The 22,846-nt window shown below is 36.2% G+C and overlaps 3 protein-coding genes across 3 annotated transcripts; all 3 read right to left on the reverse strand.

Annotated features, from left to right (window-relative positions):
* Positions 1–10,728: 10,728 nt before the first annotated feature.
* Positions 10,729–13,886, reverse strand: LOC107813074 (uncharacterized). The gene is made up of 3 exons (XM_016638284.2): positions 13,664–13,886; positions 13,170–13,332; positions 10,729–12,733 (listed from the first exon to the last, which is right to left on the reverse strand). The coding sequence occupies exons 1-3, from the start codon at positions 13,681–13,683 to the stop codon at positions 10,922–10,924; spliced, it is 1,995 nt and encodes a 664-aa protein (XP_016493770.2). The 5' UTR covers positions 13,684–13,886; the 3' UTR covers positions 10,729–10,921.
* Positions 13,887–16,022: 2,136 nt separating this feature from the next.
* LOC107813078 (pentatricopeptide repeat-containing protein At5g56310-like) lies at positions 16,023–19,254 on the reverse strand. The gene is made up of 2 exons (XM_016638286.2): positions 18,285–19,254; positions 16,023–17,569 (listed from the first exon to the last, which is right to left on the reverse strand). Exons 1-2 carry the CDS (start codon positions 19,093–19,095, stop codon positions 16,590–16,592), a joined length of 1,791 nt encoding a protein of 596 aa, XP_016493772.2. The 5' UTR covers positions 19,096–19,254; the 3' UTR covers positions 16,023–16,589.
* Positions 19,255–20,375: 1,121 nt separating this feature from the next.
* LOC107813079 (histone H3.3) lies at positions 20,376–22,078 on the reverse strand. The gene is made up of 5 exons (XM_016638287.2): positions 21,929–22,078; positions 21,332–21,403; positions 21,169–21,245; positions 20,926–21,016; positions 20,376–20,808 (listed from the first exon to the last, which is right to left on the reverse strand). The coding sequence occupies exons 2-5, from the start codon at positions 21,401–21,403 to the stop codon at positions 20,638–20,640; spliced, it is 411 nt and encodes a 136-aa protein (XP_016493773.1). The 5' UTR covers positions 21,929–22,078; the 3' UTR covers positions 20,376–20,637.
* Between the last annotated feature and the right edge of the window lie 768 nt (positions 22,079–22,846).

Genomic DNA, 22,846 nt, shown 5'->3' on the forward strand with positions numbered 1-22,846 from the left:
ATGATTCTCAGCTCAATTTCTTTAACACATAAAACTATATGGATAATGCCAAGATTATTTGACTACACAATTCTACAAAACCAATTACGTCACAATTTCTACGGTGCACGCCCATACGCCTGTCACCTAGCATGTGCGTCACCTCCAAACAATTCACATAAAACGTATAATCAGGGTTCATACCCTCAGCTCCAACATTAGAAGAGTTATTTACCTCGAACAAGATGAATCCAATGTCGAGCAAGCTAAACACTGCTTCAGAAATTTCATTTTGCGCGTATCAACTTCTGAACGGCTCGAATCTAGCCACAATAAATATTATTCAGTCCACACAATTATAGGAATTAATTCCATATCAAAATACTAATATTATCCTACAAAAATCCGAAACTACACTCAAAAAATCGCTCGTGGAACCCACGTCTCGTAACCCAACAAAAGTTACAAAATATGAACGCCCATTCAACCATGAGTCCAACCATATAAATTTTACTCAAATCCGACTTCAACTCGACCCTCAAATCTTCAAATTAAACCAAGAGAATTTTCATAATTTTTCAACTTATTTCACCAATTAAATGTTTAAAACAACCATGGATTCGAGTAATTTTACCAATATTGAGTTAAGAACACTTACTCCATTATTTTTCTTGAAAATCTTCCAAAAATCGCCTCTTCTCGAGCTTCAAATCGGTAAAATTGAAAAATGGGACGAAGTCCCATTTTCACAACTTATACTCTCTGCCCAGTCACTTGCCCTACGCGATCGCGAAGTATAGTTTGCCCCTGACCAGTTTTAACCTTACGCGATCGCGGACCTGACCACGTGATCGCGATGCACAACTTCACAGACCTACGCGATCGAGGACTCGTCCATACGATCCCGAAGCACAAACGCGCGAGCTCCACTTCTGCTCCATTTCCTCTACGCGAACGCAGTCTTAGTCACGCGTTCGCAAATCACAAAATCCCAGAGCTACGCGATCGCATTCCTCCTCACACGATCGCATAGAACAAAACTCAACAGCCCCCAATTAACCCTACGTGATCGCAGACCTTCTCACGCTATCGCGTAGAAGGAAACCAGATACAGATATCAGAAAATTTTCAGCAATGCTCCAAGTCTAAAAATTGATCCGTTAACTATCTGAAACTCACCCGAGGCCACCGGGACCTCAACCAAATGCACCAACAAGTCCCAAAATATCATACAAACTTAATTGATGTCTCAATTCACATCAAACAACGCTAGAAACACGAATCACACATAGATTCAAGCCTAATGAACTTTGAAACTTCCAATTCCTACAAACGACGCCAGAACCTATCAAATCATGTCCGATTGACCTCACATTTTGCATACAGGTCATAAATGACATAACGGTCCTATTCAAATTCTAGAATCGGATTCCGACCTCGATATCAAAAAGTCAACCCCTCGGTCAAACTTTCCAAAAATTCAACTTTCGTCATTTCAAGCCTAATTCCACTACGGATCTCCAAAAATAATTTCGGACACGCTCCTAAATCCAAAATCACCATACTGAGCTATGGAATCATCAAAATTCAAATTCGAGGTCGTTTACACATAAGTCCACATCCAGTTAACTTTTCTAACTTAAATTTTCAATTATGAGACTAATTGTCTCATTTCACTCCGAAATCCTTCCAGACCCAAACCAACTAACCCGGTAAGTCATAAAATAACTGTAAAGCATAAATTGAGCAGTAAATGGAGAAACAGGGTTGTAATACTTAAAACGATCGGGTGGGTCATTACAATGGGTTAGGCGTTCGTCATATGGTATTGAATTCTTCCTTTAAGTAAAAATGGTAAAGGAGTGAATCTATTATCCATCGTGTTTTGAACCTTGCGACATTTGTCTCTTGAATTTCTTAGTTGAAAAAAATATGAGACACAAAAGAGCTTGCTTTCTGGTGTGTAGATCAATTACATGTGATAAAATGGAATAGTTAATTTAGAGAATTTGAGTTAAAATTAGAAAGTAAAATCGTAATAAACATAAAAAAAAGATTATACATAGAGGAAGAAAAATAGAATTGACAAGAAGGTAAATATATTATTTAATTTATCACCTTCAGAAATAGCACTCCTATAATGTATCAGCACCACATTAATATAAGTTAAAACAATCACAGAAAGTAGCAGATAAATGCTATATAAATTGTGTTTCCAATCATCAATTGAGGATGGCTCATACACAAAAATGAAAAATTAACCTTGAAACTTCAACTGCAATAGCAGCATCAATGACCGTGGATGCAGCTTTTGACGAAGCCAGAACTGTAGACCAACATTAAATTTAATACTAAATGAGATAAAGAAGTTAAGAAAAACCTCAAAAACCCACTCTAGACCAACATTATGTTATAAATCTGTATTGCTCTAATAAATAATTAAATCATTAAACTTTCTGAAATATATAAATAAAACAGAAAGTTAGTAACACTTGTTTAAAGAAATAATTTCTGGAAAAATATTGTAGGAATAAATCGAGCCCACTGAATACACAGTGTGTCCTTAAGAAAATTATTCCCCTCAAGTACCCGAGGTGCTGGAATATATCCTCCCAGGATAGAACGATTTAACTCACCGGAGTGTTGGTATCAAAACGCCGCTAAACAGCGAGCCACTCGAAGGATGTAAGACACACAGGAATTTTTGTGCAGAAGAAGAAGAAGAAGATCAGAAAATTTCGTAAGGAAAGATTCTGGGATTCAAAGTATATTTATAGAGTTGCTGGTATTATTTCTGAAAAGGTTTGCAATTCAGAAACAGCCATGGCTGTTGGAACAGGTTGTTTGAAATATTGCGGGAAAATCCGAAAAAGAAAACGGGCCTGACCGGACCAGGTCACGGGTCATGGGTTATTCCGGATTGAAATTTTCGTTAATTATTTAATTAATTAATTAAATAATTAAAATGAATTTTGTCCAAAAAGATTAATCATCCAAATCTGAAGTCGAAGCCGAAGCCGAGCCGAGCGAGCGACGACGACGACGGCGCGAGGCTTGCCTTCTTCTTAACTCTTTAAGAGCTAGAAGAAGAGCAATTATATATATATATACCCATCAAAAGCCTTTTCTTCCTCCAATATGGGACAATGTCCCTTTGCCAAGGAGGAAAACTCAAATATTTCATATTCCCTTCATTTCTCATTCACCCTCTTTAAGCTACACAAGCTTAAAATTCCAACAATCCCCCACATGAATGGGGAATGGCTATAAAATAAAGGAATGCATGGACGCGTGTGTGTTTTACATGCAAGAATTAATTGCATCTGGATAAGTAGGTTTCCCTTTGAACTTTCCGTAGTGAACTTATATCGGATATACTCGGTCAATCGGTAGATTTGATATCTTTGAACCGTAGAGCTTTGTTGTATACCTAGACAACATAAGTCACACAATCAATCCTTAACCATCTATGGTTCTCACGGTTGTGTTCGTTTCAGCCATAAACACTGCCTGGTTTCATGAGTTCTTAGAGAATGGGCCTTTACTTTCATTCCTCTTGAAGCGGATTACACTTCACACTCACATAAGTGATTTCTAAACGTGTAATCCTATAGACACACTATCTGGTCATATCCTGCCAGACTTAGCAAATTATTAAAAACCTTTAAGCTTTGTTGACTCATCAAAAAGCCTTAATGCTTTACCTCGATTTCTGAACATTCTCTTCATCACGAGAATGGGTTGAGTTATTTGACAATGTTGAACCGTCATTCATAACTTTGTTTGATCTCTTTGAACCTAGCTTGTGGGATCTCCAGTCTGCTAGGTAGAGTTGCCGCCATGATGACTTGTCCTAGACCTTAACCCCATTCCCTTTGATGATCTTTCAACTGCCTCTCTAGATAGGCCTTTTGTAAGTGGATCCGACACGTTATCTCTTGACTTTACGTAGTCAATTGTGATAACACCACTAGAGAGTAGTTGTCTAACGGTATTGTGTCTCCATCGTATATGACGAGATTTTGTGTTATACATAACGCTCCCTGCCCTGCCTATTGCCGCTTGACTATCACAATGTATACAAATAGGTGCCAAAGGTCTGGGCCAAAATGGAATATCTTCCAAGAAATTCCGGAGCCATTCAGCTTCTTCACCGGCCTTATCTAAAGCTATGAATTCAGATTCCATTGTAGAACGTGCGATACACGTTTGTTTGGATGATTTCCAAGACACTGCTCCACCCCTAATTGTGAAAACATATCCACTCATGGATTTAACTTCAGATGATCCAGTGATCCAATTTGCATCACTATATCCCTCGATCACGGAGGGATATTTGTTATAATGCAAAGCGTAATTTTGGGTATGTTTGAGATACCCCAAAACTCGTTTCATTGCCATCCAATGTATGTGATTGGGATTACTTGTAAACCAAATCAGTTTACTAATAGCACATGCTATATCTGGTCGCGTACAATTCATGATATACATCAAACTTTCCAATACTCTTGCATAATTCAGTTGTGAGTCACTTTCACCTTCATTCTTTTGAAGTGCATAACTCACGTTAATTGGAGTCTTGGCAATTTTGAAATCCAAATACTTGAACTTGTCAAGTACCTTTTCAATGTAGTGAGATGGTGATAATGCTAGACCTTGTGGAGTCTTGTGAATTCTGATTCCTAAGATCACATCAGCAACTCCTAAGTCTTTCATATCGAATTTGCTAGCCAACATGCGCTTAGTAGCATTTATATCTATCATGTTTTTGCTCATTATCAACATGTCATCAAAATATAAATAAATAATGACTTCATGACCTGGAGTATTTTTAATGTAAACACATTTGTCGCACTCGTTGATTTTAAACCCACTTGACAACATTGTTTGGTCAAATTTGGCATGCCATTATTTGGGTGCTTGTTTAAGTCCATAAAGAGACTTAACAAGTTTGCACACTTTCTTTTTTTTACCAGGAACTACAAAACCCTCAGGTTGTTCCATGTAAATCTCTTCCTCTAATTCTCCATTTAAGAAAGCTGTTTTAACATCCATTTGATGGATTTCAAGACCATACACGGTAGCTAGTGCCACTAACACCCTAATAGATGTTATCCTCGTTACTGGCGAGTAAGTGTCAAAGTAATCAAGGCCTTCCTTTTGTCTATAACCTTTGACAACAAGTCTTGCCTTATATTTGTCAATAGTTCCATCAGCTTTCACTTTCCGTTTAAAGATCCATTTCGAACCTAAAGGCTTATTTCCCGGAGAAAGATCTACCAATTCCCATGTATGGTTATCCAAAATTGATTGAATCTCACTATTGACTGCCTCTTTCCAAAATGTTGAATCAGAAGATGACATAGCTGCTTTAAAAGTTTGAGGCTCATTTTCAAATAAGAATGTCACAAAATCTGGTCCAAAGGAAGTAGATGTTCTTTGACGTTTGCTACGCCTTGGATCTTCTATACTTGGAGTATTTTCCTTTGGTTCTTCCCGAGGTCGTTTAGGTCTTTCACTTAACGACTCACATTCAGTTTTATACGAATAGATGATTTCAAAGAATTCAGCATTATCTGATTCCATTACCGTATTAACATGAATTTCGGGATTATCGGATTTATGAACAAAAAATCGACATGCTTTACTGTTTGTATCATATCCAATAAAAACGCAATCAACTGTTTTTGGTTCGATTTTAACCCTTTTAGGTAAAGGAACTTGTACCTTTGATAGACACCCCCACACTTTGAAATATTTCAAGTTGGGTTTTCTTCTTTTCCATTTTTCATATGGAATATATTGCATTTTGCTGTGGGGTGCTCTGTTGAGTATTCGGCTAGCTGTAAGGATATCTTCGCCCCACAAACTCTGCAGTAATCCAGAACTTATTAATAAAGAATTCATCATTTCCTTTAATGTCCGATTTTTCCTTTCCGCAATTCCATTAGATTGAGGTGTGTAAGATGCAGTAGTTTGATGGATAATTCCATATTCCGAACATATTTCTGCAAACGGAAATTCATATTCTCCACACCGATCATTTTGATCTTTTTATTCAATTGATTCTTCACTTCATTCTTGTATTGCTTAAATGCTTCAATTATTTCATCCTTATTATTAAGCAAATAAACATAATAATATCGAATGCAATCGTCAATAAAAGTAATAAAATACTTTTTCCCACCTCGAGATGGTGTCGACTTCATATCACAAATGTCAGTATGAATTAAGTCTAAAGGATTTGAATTCCTTTCAATAGACTTATAAGGATGTTTTACAAACTTAGACTCAACACATATTTGACATTTTGATTTATTACACTCGAATTTAGGCAATACTTCTAAATTAATTAACTTCCGCAAGATTTTGTAATTGACATGTCCTAAACGAATATGCCATAAATCATTTGACTCTAATAAATAAGAAGAAGCTGAAATTTTATTCATACTGTCAACAACCATTACATTTAGTTTGAAGTGGCCCTCTGTGAGGTAACCCTTTCCAACATACATTTCATTCTTGCTTACAACAACTTTATCAAAAACAAATATACATTTGAATCCATTCTTAACAAGCAAAGAAGTAAAAACTAAATTCTTCCTAATAGTAGGAACATGAAGAACGTTGTTGAGTGTTAACACCTTTCCGAAAGTCTTCTTCAGGAATATCTTCCCATAACCTTCAATTTTGGTTGTTGCAGTATTTCCCATGGAAAGCTCTTCTTCGGGACCAGCAGTAGAGTAAGTCACAAATGCTTCCTTGATAGCACAAACATGTCGAATGGCTCCAGAGTCAATCCACCACTCCTTCGGATTTCTAACTAGGTTGCATTCCAAAAGCATTGCACACAGATCGTTAATGTTATCATTCTTCTCCACTATGTTGGCCTGTTCCTTTTTCTTATACTTTTTCGAGAGACGACAATCAGGGGCTTTGTGACCGGGTTTTCCACAATTGTAGCAGCTGCCCTTGAATTTTTTTTTGTTCTGCTCCTTAGTCTGTCCAGAAAACCTCTTTCTCTTCTTACTATTTGGAGCAGTCTCCTCAACGATATTAGCTCCCATGATTGTTGAATTTCCACGAGACTTCTTCTCGGCTGTTTTGTTGTCTTTCTCAATCTTGAGACGAATCACAAGATCTTCCAACTTCATTTCTTTGCGCTTGTGCTTAAGATAGTTCTTGAAATCTCTCCACGAATGAGGCAATTTTTCCATCATTGCAGCCACTTGAAATGCTTCATTCACGACCATACCTTCAGCAATAAGGTCATGAAAAATAAGTTGAAGCTCCTGAACTTGGGTTCCAATAATTTTGCTGTCTATTATTTTATAGTCTAGAAACTTGGCAACCACGAACTTCTTCAAGCACGCATCTTCAGTCTTGTACTTCTTCTCAAGTGTGTCCCATAATTCTTTCGAAGTATTCATCGCACTGTACACATTGTACAAGTCATCCTCTAAAGCGCTTAAGATATAGCCTTTGCAAAGAAAATCTGCCTGCTTCCACGCCTCAACAATCATGAATTTCTCGTTGTCCGGCATATCCGCAGAAGGCACTGGAGGTTCTTCACTAGTGAATTTCTACGTACCAAGTGTGGTAAGCCAGAAGAACATCTTTTGCTGCCATCCTTTGAAGTTCTCTGGAAAATTTCCCCGGTTTCTCTGCCGGTGGAACAGCAGTCCGGCTTGACGAGGCTATCGCCGTTGCCGCAACAGTCGCAGAAGAATTTCCGTTATCAATTGCCATTTCTCACTGTAAACAACAGAAGAGTTCAATTAATGTCAAAATCAGAACAGTAAACAATATTGTTATTAACAAAAACAGTATGTATAATAAATAAAACCGAAGTTTTTATATACTGTTTCACAGAAAAACGATGAAATTTTTATGTTCTTCAAATCGTTTTATGAATTTCAATACTCTAATGAAGTTTTTTATATCTTCAAATCAGAATAGTAAAATTCAGAAGGAATAGAAAACCACACAGGTTTTAATCTCCACAAACAAAATACAGAATATAATAAAATAATTTCCTTAAGATTGATATAAATCTGTATTGTTGTAATAAATAATTAAATCATTAAACTTTCTGAAATATATAAACAAAACAGAAAGTTAGTAACAATTGTTTAAAGAAATAATTTATGGAAAAATAGTGTAGGAATAAATCGGGCCCACTGAATACACCGTGTGTCCTTAAGGAAATTATTTCCCTCAAATACCCGAGGTACTGGAATATATCCTCCCAGAATAGAACGATTTAACTCACCGGAGTGTTGGTACCAAAACGTCGGTGAACATCGAGCCACTCGAAGGCTGTAAAATACACTGAATTTTTTGTGCAGAAGAAGAAAAAGATCAGAAAAATTTCATAAGGAAAGATTCTGGGATTCAAAGTATATTTATAGAGTTGCTGGCATTGTTTCTGAAAAGGTTTGCAACCTTTCAGAAACAGTCATGGCTCTTGGAACAGGTTGTTTGAAATATTACGGGAAAATTTAAAATAATTCGGGAAAGAAAACGGGCCTGACCGGACCGGGTCGCGGGTCATGGGTTATTCCGGATTGAATTTTTCGTTAATTATTTATTTAATTAATTAATTAATTAAAAGAAATTTTATCCAAAAAGATTAATCAATCAATCGATCTTTGATCGAAGCCGAAGCCGAGCGAGCGACGACAACGGCGCGAGGCTTGCCTTCTTCTTAACTCTTTAAGAGCTAGAAGAAGAGCAATTATATATATACCCATCAAAAGCCTTTTCTTCCTCCAATATGGGACAATGTCCTTTTGCCAAGGAGGAAAACTCAAATATTTCATATTCCATTCATTTCTCATTCACCCTCTTTAAGCTACACAAGCTTAAAATTCCAACACATTACCATCAACAGAGCAAAAATATGAGATCAGCTGATATACTAACCGGACAAACTATATTTGAATATACATGTACATACATAATGATCAACTGTATATAATATACAATAAATAGACCCATTGAATTCTACGGTGTGTATATGGTTGAAAAATAAATAAAATTTTAAACCAATTCCAAACCCATTATTACAAGAAGAGAAGTGGATTGCATTGGTAACTAAAATATCCATGAATAACTTGTATAGTTTAGTAACTTTAGCATTCATATCAATATTAATTTCTGAAAATAGTGGTACAAGAAGAACAATAATTGATTTAAATAAAAAAATTGGGAGATTTTGGATTATCTAACAGATTAAAGGGTAATTTTTAAATGTTTACTGATAGTAGGCGTAAATTTGACTGGATAGTATAACGGTATGGATAAATTTGGTCATATAATATGATGGAGGTTAAATGTTGACAATATTCGAAAGTAGAAGGGTATATTTAGCCCTTTTCCCTTTTCAAAATTATGCGTCCCTCCCCTCGGCCATACAAAATATTTTTGCATCATTTCACTCAAGATAAGGAAAAATCAGTTGAAACTCTTTTTTTCGATTAGATCAGACTTTCACGTTGAAAAAAGAGAAAAATCAGACTCTCACTAATTATACTTTTGCGAAAAAACTCATTTTATCTCTTCCCTCCCTCCATACTCCAACTATCCAGCCCCTCCAGGTGATTTATATTTCTTTTACTCTCTTTATTTTGTTATGTTTGTTAAACGATAAATGTTAAGAAAATGTTCGAACTGTTCGAAATGTAAATAACAGAAAAAGTTCGAACTGTTTCAGCCACCCCATTTGATACTTGAAACTAAGTAGTCCGACTAATGTAGATTCATATTGGGTACATCCACTAAAAGAGCAGAGCCCTATTGAAAAGTCCTTTGTTCAGCTCAAACCCAAGAATCATGGTTAAGGGTAGAGCAATCACAAATCGTATACCCGGTGGTGATATTACCCACTCCATTCCAAGATCTCAAGAACAGACACTTTAATTTTAAGCTCTCCTTACATTAGATTCTGGAAATTCTGAAAATCCATAATTCTTGAAAATCAACAACAACATACTCAGTGTAATCCCCCAAGAGCGTTCTGGGGAGGATAGTATACATACGCAGCTTTACCCCTACCTTGTGCAGGTAGGGAGGTTGTTTCCGATAGACTCTCGGCTCAAAGCAAGCATGCATAATCAATCACAACATAATAGAGAAAGAAACATAGTAGCAAAAAAGTCAAAAAAGCGATAACACCAACACGATATAATAGAAAAACCATATACAAAAACCGGGTAGTAATATAAATCTAGGAATATGAAAATACGAGGATAACGTTACCACTACTTAAACGAAAGGATAGACACTCGATTGCCTACTAGCCTTTTACTTTAATTCTCGACCTCCACACCCTCTTATCAAGAGTCATGCAGTAAACTGAAGTATATATGAAATTATATCATATATCTTGTATATTGGAACCGGAATCACATTCATTCTAGATCAAATGGAATTTCAAATACTAACCATAACCTTGTCACTTGTCAGTGAGTGCAGAGTTCTCACCATGCCACTAGACATATATATATATATGAAGGTCACAAATGTATGTGAGAGAGAGAGAGCAGAACAGAAATTTGCTCATAACAAAATATTTTTAAGAAAACAGCATTTTTACAATCTACACAGTAAAAAAAATATACTACAACTAATGAATCTCCTCCGAAATAACCTTGTCCTCAGTAAGCATTTGAGATAATTCAGTGCTTATGCAGATGACTCAGTATTCATACTGACAAAACAATTTGATTCAATAATAATAGTAAATGATTTTGTTTTCAGAAAAATGGAGTTAAAACTACAGAAAAAACAAACAAGAGAACGAAAACGAACACACCTTCGAGGATGCACTTTCTTGTATAAATGAAACACATTTGTATAGCATGAGTAGGATTGTTCATAACTGTACTATTTCAACCTGTATCTATAATACAAAAGGTACTATCCAAAAGATGGTTCTCTCTTATATATGGAAACTTTTCCTCATTATGAGATCACCAACTTTTCGGAACAATGCTTTTCTTCTACTACTAGAATTCGTATCACTATCTGATTCATCGGAATGGTTATAATCTGGATTTGTATTTGGTTTTCCTGCATCATCTGCTAAAGCAGGTGAAGACGCTCTCCTGCGATGAGATAGGGAATGTGGTGTACGAGGCTCTGACTTCGGTGTGACTGAAGTTGGATCAAAAATTGAGCCCTTAAGCGCCTCATCCTTTTCAGAATCACCAACTTTTTGAAGTTTCAGCTCTCTAAGATCAGCACTGAAACTTTTCTTGACTTTATGATCCTCTATATGTTCCTCAACCATTTCCTTAGTTCTGAATTCTGCTGACGATGAAGAAGGCAAGCGTTTGAACTCGTTAACATTCTCATGAGCTGCAGGTGTATTGGTCTTAAGGCGTTCATTTTCTCTAGAGAGAAAATGCAAAGCTTCCTCCTTCTCAGCCAACCGATCTTTGAGTTGAGAATTTTCATCTCTAGCTAGGCCAGCTGCAGCTTTTGCTGCATTCGCTTCATTGATAGCTTGCTTCAATATGTCCCTCAATTTGTACTTTTCTTCCTTTGCTGCTTTAGTCGTATCCTCGGCTGCTTTAAGAGACTCTGCAAGCCTTTCCGTCTCGCGCTGAGCCAGAGTTCGTTCTTCTTCAGCTCTTTTTATACAAGTGATGAACCCCATCTCCTTCCCGTTCCACGCTAGAAGTGACTCCTCGGTCTCTAATCTCAATCTGTCTGCTGTATTTCTGTATAGGTCCGTCTCTTTTTTCGCCTCATCCAAGAGCTTTTGATATCTGGCCTCAGTATTTCTAACCATCTCCTTCAATTTTCCCGCTTCCTCTTTCACTTGTTCTAACTCTAATTGAGTAGCACTAAGTTTCTCCTTGGCCTCTGATGCTTCAGTAGCAACTTCCTTCAACGCTAATGCTAAATCGTCCATCGCCTTTCTGCTTTTTTCCTCTGCCTCACTAGCCAACTTAACTTCATTCTTAAGCAAGCTTATCTCGTCGTTCAAATTCTTAGCCTTTGACAGGCAAATTTTCTCCCTCTCTTGTGCATTAGCCACATCCTCCTTTGCCAAAGCAAGTTCATAGTTAAGGCTTTCGAGTTCCTTCTTCACAGAATTGGCGATCTCCCCATTGGAAAAACCATTAAGGCGCCCGCTATTTCTCTTCGATGAAGTCTCTAGCGATTCAACCTTCTCGCGAAGTGAAGCCATCTCGAGCTTGGCTTCTTCAAGTTCGATCTTAGCTTGTTCAAACTGCCTCATCTGCGACTCAAACGAATCATATATTTTCGACTCCGATAACTTCCTTTGATCCAATTCAACTTCTAGTTCTTTAACCTTTTTCTTAAAAACAGACAATTGTTCTGTTGCTTGAATTTCAGATGCTTTCACATGATTCATCTCCTCTCTCAATCCTCCTAACATAGCATCTTTTTCGGCTAACTTGACCTCGTATTTCTTCACTCTTTCGAGCTCCACCCTCAGCGACTCGATATTCTTATCTTTAATCTTCAATTCTTCTTGTGTTTTTGAATTCAATTCCCTCAAAGCCTTAAGTTCAGCAATTAGTTCCCCTGCTTTCTTAGGTGATAATCCCTCATTTAGCTTCTTATTAGCCTCATTAGCAACTTGTCTCATCTCCTTAAGTTCATGAATTGCTCTATTCTTTTCTCCTTCGACAAAATCTAATTGCTCTTTTGTCTGCTTCAACTCCTCCTCAAGATGTCCCATTTGTTCTTGCATCAGCAAAATTTTATTCACCCGATTCTACAAACGCCAAAAATAAGAACGAATTAAAATTCTATACGACAGTAGAAAATATAGAGAACTTCTAATAGTATTTTTCTTTTTTAATGTATATGCATCAGGAAGTCACGGGTTCGAGCCGTGGAAACAACCTCTTGCAAAAATGCAGGGAAAAGTTGCGTACAATAGACTCTTGTAGTCCGGCCCTTCCCGGACCCCGCGCATAGCAGGAGCTTAGTGCACCGAGCTGTACTTTTCAATGTATATGCGTCAGAGATGAGCTTAAATCCAACTCTAACTTGCTTGGAATAAAGGCGTTGTTGTTGTCGTTATTGGAGGAAATCCAATATACAAATTACACCAAAGATCAAAAAACTAATTGTATCAACAACAACTATACTTAATTGTATAATTCCAAAAAAATTACAACAAAATATTGGGAAAATCTAATAAATACCTCAGATAAATGGTCAACTTTGGAGGGTTTTCTTTCAAGAGAAACAAGGGCGTTTGAATCAATTTGACAGCCCAAAGCATCACCTCTACAAAGCTTTGATGCAGAAATTGCTCTTGAAAATCTTGAAGAATGACTCCTTTGTCCTATATCATTGGGCCCAGATCTACAAATCCCCCAAAATATCAAAAAGATTCAATCTTTAATTAACTCTAAAGCACTCAAACATTAAAACATAAAAAAGATTCAATTTTTAATTAAATCTCATGCAAACTCAAAACATTAAACTAAACATGAGATAATAGACAAGAGAAACCCATAAACGAAAACCTTAGGTTAGAAATATGACATGAAAAAAAATAACAGACAAATCCGAGAAAATCTCTGAACTTCAAAAGAATTATATATACTTACACCACTTTAGAAAATATCGACACCCAAATAAAAATAAGGCTAATATAATGATAATAACAAGGAAAAATATTTAAAAGGGGTACCTTGATTTTGAACGTAACATTTTGTTTGAATACGTGTTTGAATCTCTTTTTTTCTCTTGGAAGATTCTTGGAAAAATCAGCACAAAAAACTGAGAAAATTCCACCTTTTTTGTATACTAATATAAGTAGTTTTTTTCAGTGTTTGTGTGTGTTTGGGGAAAAAAAAGGTTGTTTTGAAAGTTTATGGTTTATGACAAAGTCCGAGGTTGGCGGGGGTTTTGTTTGGTAATAAAATGCAGTAACGGCAAAAGGTATGAAAGAGAGATTTTGTACGACTGAGACAAGTGAAAGAGATGTATATACACTAGTAAAAGAAGATTTTGCAGACTTGGTAGAAGATCTGTGTCAATTGACTAAATTGCCCTTGATTAAGGTCAACTTTTGAACTTAATGAGTTAATTAACACAACTTAACCAGTGTGTTCTAATAACATGAATTTTCCAAATGTTCCGGACTGTCTACATCACACCTTTTTGGGTGCAGCACTTTTTTGAACCTCATGTGAATGCGAGATACTTTATACACTGGTATATTTTTATTTTTTTTTGGGAAAAACTTCACTGGCAAATATTTTAGTCATTATTTGCAAGTTGAAGTTTGGACATAAAATTTTGAGTTACAAGTGGATATTATTTGAATTCCAAGTGAAACATGAAAATTCTAATTTAAAGTGTAATTCAAGTGATTTTTTAAAAAAAAAAATCTTCAATTTTAGCAAAAATTCACATTTTTTTTTTTAAAACTTCAACTCAAATATAGTCTATAAGCCTCCTAAAAAAGTTTCAAAATTTTTTTGGTTTTAAGTTTGTTTACAAATTATAGTAACGCCGCATGAACAATCTCATGGTAAAAAGAACGATGACGTATAGAGTGAAGAGTCAATATTTGATATTAATTCAGATATCCATCAAAAATTTTAGGAAAAAAATTTCATATATAGAAACTACACAAAGAGTATCATAAATTTCTTACTTTATTCTGATAAAAATATATGAAATGAAGAAGGATTTACTTCACAAATATTATCTTTATTTTGGAGAAAAATAAAAGATTGACTATAATACTATAGTTTATGTTAATTCACTTGAAATATGCAAAAGCCAAGTATTGATATGCTGCCTTTAATTAACCCCTAAAGCCATATATACTTTCTTGGCTTCCAATTTCAGACAACTAATTTGCGTGATGTTGTTTTGTCAATTCTAATACCAAATTAAGGAAAGTTTAAAGAACAAATTTTGGAAATTTGTGTAATTAATCACAACTTGATATTTTGAATTTAGTATTATTTTTTTAATAGAAGGAGACATGGAGAATGCTTAGAAACTGAGAGTCTGACTTTGTCTAGGGGCCGGCAAACATGACGTTGGAATTTGTTTCAATTAATTAATAATTCAACCACTGAATTTAATAATGGATTAATTTCAAATTAATGAATTTTAATCTCTAATATCTAGTGATAATATTGTAATTAATAGATCTTGTGAGTTTTGACGATAGAATTGGCGTTTTGTTTACCTACTTCCTTGGAATATTATAAACAGAAAATGTCAGAAAAATACGTACCTGGAAAATTGTTATTATAAAAAAGAAAAGGTCAGAAAATATCAATTTGAAGAAGTTTACCGAGGCGTCACGTCTATTGAATAGGTTCCCTTTTTTGATACTTGGTCTTAAAGTTGTACTAATACGATTATATTGGCAGAGATTCTAAGCTACTAGAAACTTAGTGCGAATTTGGACATAAATAATATGAGATTTGAAAGGAAAAAAGATTGAAATTAAGTTGCAAAAAAGGATTTAAAAATTAAAATTGTGTTTGTCAGGGAAGGTAGGAGTGGTTCAGGAAAGAAATTCACAACTTTATCTAATAACAAAGGAACAAAATAGAAAGTACAAAGGGATAGATTATGTTGAAAAAGAAAGAAAAAAAGATAAAAGAAAAAAGAAAATGCAGATTATATAATCTCATTTTGATAATATTGGAACCACACGAAGTCAAATGAAACTGACATGGTCATTGAAACTCATCTTATAGAAACTAGTATCTTGTGCCTCCTACAACAACTAGCTAGATTTCCCATCGGGCTCTCTAATTTAAGTCAAAGTCGATCTCATATATAACTTTATGGCCCTGACCTGTAACTGGACCTTTATGCGCTTCTAACATATTGTTTAGTCAATGATCAATATCCCAGTTGGTCCTAAACATGTGACGTGTGGTCGGGAAAAGAATTGTAATAGTTAAATGGTAATTGGTTGTATATATTCATATAGTTGACCCCAACTTGCTTGGAATTGAAGCATAATTGTTATATATGCAGATTATACAATCTCATTGTCTTATGGCAACAACTTTGGCATCAATGCCTAAAACCCCACATTGGAAATTATATATTCAATAAGATTGCTTTCCAGTTTCTTTACAAACAACAGTACCATAAGATTCAAGTTACAATCTAATAATAGTTCTAACATCAACCTGAATCTGAATAGTGCAATGTTCAAATGACTGTCGCCGCCTCCCTTTTTTCCTTCTCCTTCCTCTATTCATGGGCCTACACCCCCTCTGTTTCAGTATCATCCAAGAGCAATTATTACCAAACAATGGAAAATGGGAGATCAGCTCACACTTACCCTTCATAAATCTTCCAGCTTTTGGGGTCAAAACTCTGATCCCTTTACAGGCGATCAGTTCCCCGGAAATTGCATAAGAATGGCCATTCTGCCTATTTAAAGTCGATCATACCCAAAGAGTATCAAAAGCAAGAATGTTAGTGCATCTGGTATGCTCCTGGTCGAAAAGTTTCATCTTGCTTGGACAAGAACTCAGTACTAAATGAGCATTCCAGGCAGTAGTGATCCCGAATTTTCAGTGTGTGTCCAAAATTTTCCAAATTTGATTAGTTTACTGGACATAGATATGCTAAATACATGTGCATTCCAGTTCATCCAGGAAGTAAAAGTCGGTGAAGTCCAGAACTTTTTCCTGGAATTTCATCTGCAAGTTCATCCACTTGAGTGCTGTACGGATTTCTTGTATATTTGGATGAGAGATATCCCCTCCCAGAAAATAATGTACCTTATTTTCAATCTCCGTCCAACTATATGCCGGTTTCTTTTTTATGCCATGTTCTTTCATCAATCCTCTCACTCTTGTAACCTCCCCCCACATACCTGCTTCAGCATATATATTAGATAACATAATGTAAGGCCCTGAACTATCACCACCTAATTCCATGACTTTCTCTCCAGCAAGCTGCCCTAGTTCTACATTGGAATGAGCGCGACAGCCAGCAAGAAGGGCACCCCAAGCAGCTAAATCAGCTTCAAAAGGCATCTCTTGGATAATGTTGTAAGCCTTGTCCAGCTGACCGGCTCGGCCAAGTATATCAATTAAACAAGCATAATGCTCCGGTCTAAGAGTAATATTGTAGTTTTTTACCATTGAATCAAACCAAGAAATACTCTCACTAACCAACCCTGCATGGGCACAAGCAGATAATAAGCTGAGGAATGTTATACCATCTGGTTCACATCCTCTGAGAACCATTTGCTCCAAATACGCAACTGCTTTCGCATACAACCCGTGCTGTGCAAAGGCAGCAATTATAGTATTCCAAGAAACAAGGTCTGGACTTGTTATTAATTCAAAAGCCAACTCACACTCAAAAATGCTGCCACATTTGCTATACATAGTAATTAGAGCATTACATATGGAGACGACGGAGTCTACCCCAAATTTAATGACAACTGCATGAGTTTGTCTACCAACTAAAGGAGATGCAAGAGCAGCACATGCAGAAAGAACTGAAGCACATGAAGATTGATCTGGTCGAAGAGACATCCTAAGCATCTCTACCAGTAACTTGAGTGCCTCTTCGTTGCGTCCGTTTTGTGCATAACCTGTGAAATTCATCAACAGAATGAATACAGGGAAAGTGTATTGGCACCTGACAAACAAATTATACAAAAAGCGATCACACATCCAATGGTTACTCGAGCCAGCTGCATAGTCACTCAGCTAACTACATAATAGAGGATTTTAGACTCAAGAATGGTAGAGCTGAAGCAATGTTAGTTAAGCTAAAAAATGTCACATCTAATTGTTTCTTAAATATATACTTTTTTTTCCCTTCCCTTCTTAGATGTATACTTCAAAACTAAAAGTTTGTATTTCCCGCTAAACAAATTTTTAGCAGTTGATCCAACAAAATTTTCAGCTTTCTTAGCATGACAAGTCCAGATGCTTCAGCTTGTATTTAACTGATGTTTTGGGCCAGAATCAAGTGAATACGGAGCAGAACACTTAGGTCCATTCGTCATATTTATTTAAAATGTAAGGGTGGCAATCTCATCGTACAATAGATTGATTCAGTACAATAAAATCTTGAAGTTACTAAGTAAAAGATTATGGTGCACTTGCCTGACAAGAAGTGAACACAACTCTCCATTTCTATGCTCAATTACCAATTTACCATGATCACATTACATACGAAAATATAAATCATCACTATGTCTATAATTATCAACTTAATGAAACCACGACAAAAAGAAAGAAAAAAAAGAATCAACCACAGGGATCACACTATCTAAATCTCGAAAATCATACTTTACATACCTGAAATCATGGCATTATAAGCAACACTATCTTTACATAGTATTCCATCAAACAAAATCCTTCCTTCCTCCACCCGTCCCTCCTTGCAATACCCAATTACCATAGCAGTAATCGCAACAACATTCTTATTCTTAGCTGGCATCTTTTCAAACAACTCTTTTGCCTCATCGAAACACTCGTTCTCTACATACCCATTAATCATCACAGTCCAAGAAACCTCATTTTTCTGTGGCATACGGTCAAAAAGTGACCTTGCCTTGTCAATCTCACGTCTTCGCATATACCCATCGATCGTTGCAGTATAAGAAATCACATTCTTTCTAGGCATCTCATCAAACAACCTTGCCGCTTCCTCCACCATACCATGTTTAACATAGCCTGAAATCATTGCATTCCACGACGCAACATTCTTCTCGGGCATAGTGCTAAAATATAAGTAAGCATCATCAATGCAATCATTTTCCACACACCCCGCGATCATCGAATTCCAAGACACTACAGTCCTCTCAGGCATTGATAAAAAAAGCTTCTTTGATTCACTGAGACACCCATTTTGCCAGTAGGCTGTAATCATTGAATTCCAAGAAACAACATCTCTGTGTAACATTTCATCAAACACCTTCCGAGCAGATTGGAGTTTACCTTCCCGTGCCAGTTCGTTGATCCTGATGTTGCAGTTGTAGACATCCTGAGGTGATTTGGAGGTTTTGCTCGTGCGGCGGGAAAAATAACGTTCAAAGCTATAGCAGCAAGGGAGGTTTAATGGTATGAAAGTTTTGAGCTTGGAGCTCAGGAAATGGCGAACAAACATTAAAGATAAGGGTATAAGTAGAAATGTTGAAATGGAACCACCTATTGCATGGGGCAGCAATTAATCAGTAGTATACTTAGGCTAATTAATCAGTTCTTTAAGCCAACGAGAAGGACACGCACGCACACTTAACATTAGCTAAGGGAATATGTGGTTTCCAGTTGGTACTGTAATTAGGGAAAATTTTAAAAAGGACAAATATCACTCGAAGTTAATGAGATAGAGGCGTAGTTTTGTATTACACGGCTTAAGAACTTTTGGCTAAAGTCCTATAGAGTTATCAATCTGGTATCCTTGAAAGTAACTAGTAAGTGTCTTATATTTTCATTAGATTTAAAGGGCCGCTCAAACTCTCTTTTCAGAGTTATTCTTTTCCCCAGAATCCGTTTTCTTTGATTCAGGAGACACTCATATTGTCAATAGACTGTAATCACTGAATTCCAAGAAACCACATCTCTCGGTAACATTTAATCAAACACCCCGCACAGATTGGAATTTACCTTCTCGTGCCAACGCATTGATCTTGATGTTCTAGCCTTGTGCATCGAAGGATAGAAAGTACCTATTTAAGATAATTCCAATTCTATTTTAAACCCCTCAGAAGATGTTAACTGAGATTTTCTGTAGGATATAACTTACACGGATGTTGTGTTTCTTTGGCACTCCTTATGACATTGTCACACTGCAAAATAGTGCAGTTACATTCTCTGCATAGTCCTATGCTCAAACTTCCCCGAGTATAAGATACAACAAAATTTCTTTACATTTCGACGAGTCAAAATCCAAGCAAGAGCAGCAAGTGCCACACTCACAGAGACGTGGATAGCTCGGCGTTGGCTTCTCAAAATTAAGAGCCTGCCAGATATGTTGCGTGGGCAGATTTTATGAATCCATCTCGTATGAATTAGGTTAAGAAAGTTCAATACTTTGTACATTAAGAAATGATGTCAAGGCAACTTATTGGAATGGGTCAACTGAGGATCCCTTTGACAAGCTTTTAAAGAAACTACATGGACAAAAAAACCTTGTGCCAATGTCATGTTCGACTAGCAGAAAGGCACCCTTTGACAAGCTTTTAAAGAAGCTACATGGACAACTAGCAGAAAGGCATCGTGTTCGACTATACCATGAGAGTTGCAACGACCAATGCATCAGCACTCCTAAGGCGTTGGATGCCTCTAAAAATGTCAACAAACATTTAACACCAAACTCCAATTTGGCCCTAAAAATATCATTCCAGTGCTAACAATAAGACTATGAAGTGGAAGATAAGAGGCAAATACCAAACAGTTGAACTAAACATTAGATGCAAATTCTGAAACGTGTTCAACACCAGTGGTGTGACAACAAAACATTAGAAAGATTCAACAAATACTATGCTTCTCCACCTCCCAAAACAGAACAACAATTACAGCACACCTCCATCCACCACACAAAATAAGATCAACATAGCACATCATCCCTACTACTAAATTTTAATACCATCACTGTCTTTAACAAAAAGATCTAAAATCACCAACAGAGCTACCACACTTGATCAATTTAAGCACGCTCGCCCCTGATACGCCTAGCGAGCTGAATGTCCTTTGGCATAATGGTGACACGCTTGGCATGAATGGCACAAAGATTTGTGTCCTCGAAGAGACCAACCAAGTAAGCCTCAGCAGCCTCCTGCAGAGCCAACACAGCATGACTCTGGAAACGCAGATCAGTCTGAAACCAAAGAAGCCACAGAAAGAACCAATCAATCAATAAGTAAACTATTAAAGCTACATCCCAAGACACCATAGTTAGAACCAAAAACAGATTATAAACCATCACCATATTTACCTTGAAATCCTGAGCAATTTCACGAACAAGCCTCTGGAATGGGAGCTTCCTGATCAGGAGTTCAGTACTCTTCTGGTACTTACGGATTTCACTGCATAACGTATGAAAGTGTAAGTGATCATATGCAAATTGGGCATAAAGAAAACTTTTATTTTACACAGCTCCTTAAAATCAAGGAAACGTGATAATAATATAATACTACATACAGCTTTATAGGAAACAGTTACGCAAGATGTAACTTACCGAAGAGCAACAGTACCAGGGCGGTATCTATGAGGCTTCTTCACTCCACCGGTAGTAGGAGCAGACTTACGAGCAGCCTAATTCAAGTACCACATACCATTAGCTACCAAACAGAACATAAGGTTACAAATTCATATACAAAAATTTTCAAGGAAAAACTGACCTTAGTAGCAAGTTGCTTCCTAGGTGCCTTTCCTCCTGTAGACTTACGAGCAGTTTGCTTGGTACGAGCCATCTGAAATGCCACAACCAATAATTTAACATAACTAAAACAAAAGATTCAATTTTTCTCTAATTAGTTGACCTATAACAAAACAAAACAAAAATCCAATATGATTTAGTAACTTAAACTGTACCTGAGAGTTCTGACAAAAAACAAATAATTTCACATAATTACAACGACATAATCAATTTACACTTATTAACCCTAACCATAACATGAAGACCAAAGAAATGTTCAATTTTGCTCTAGTAACCTAATTGTGCCTAAGAATTTATGACAAAATAACAAAATTTTCACATAATTATGACGGAAGACTTAATTACCAGATATATTCATGAGATCCAACATTTAGTCAAAAGCCTACCATGAGAGATTATCAGAAACCCTAGAGATTACAGACAGATCAATCATTCTACAAATTAAATAATACCTAAATTAAATTAAAATGTTAATAATATATGAATTACAAAGAATAATTCAAAAAATAATGGCGCGGATAAGAAAATGGAAAATAAAAAAGGAGATAAGATAATTTACCTTCTCTTTTTTCTTTTCTCCTCCTCCTTTCTTCTCTCTGCTTTAGTGGAGCGAATGCTAAAGGTTCAAAGATTTGCAGGTTGACAGCTATATATATTTTTGTGGATGTAGGAGATGGATAAGATCGGACGGTTGAGATTATTTATCCGTGTGCTTTCTCGGGAGAATATCGAGGGTTATAAAAGGTGGGTGTTGTGTTTTCTCCAGCTCATTCGACGGTTGAGATTCTAAGTTAATGGTTGTTCCCGGATCGAGAGGACTGAATACTTGATTCTTATTGGTTGAAATTGTTAGGTGGTGTTTTTTTTCTGGGGTTAAGTGGTGTTTAATTGGGGTATTTTGGCCTTTTGTTTTGGGCGGTTAACTCCACAAACAAGAAAATGGGGTTAACGTAATATTTATCGGTAATAACAGCAAATTAGGGGGGAAGCGTATATTTTAGTTGCTTCTTCCCTTCAAATTTATGTTGCCTTCTATAATGGTGATGTTCGGGTCAATTTAGGCGCGAATCTCATGTGATTTTTACCAGTCACTAGACACTAAATTTATGGTATTCGGATCACTTCATACACAAATATTATATTATTTTCATTATTCATTCATATTTTAGTTGTACGTCGGAAAAAGAGAATAAAGGAGATATGGTGAACGTAAGATGTACTACAATGTTATTTTAATCATAACTTTTCTTAATGAATATTTCTTTTTGTCATCGCTAATCGTAAGTATTTTAGCTATCCATATTATGTTGCAAAATTACATCATTTCTAATATACACCTTATGTTGGCATCTCTCTATATGTTTAGAAGATTTGCCATTGCACCAGTTAACGCTGCATGCATATCTTCCAACTCACTTTTAAAAGAAAACATCTCACTATGTTTCACAATATCCCTTGCATTTTTACCTCAAACTAG

The sequence above is a fragment of the Nicotiana tabacum genome, chromosome 13, assembly GCF_000715075.1.
Source record: "Nicotiana tabacum cultivar K326 chromosome 13, ASM71507v2, whole genome shotgun sequence".
NCBI lineage: Eukaryota > Viridiplantae > Streptophyta > Magnoliopsida > Solanales > Solanaceae > Nicotiana > Nicotiana tabacum.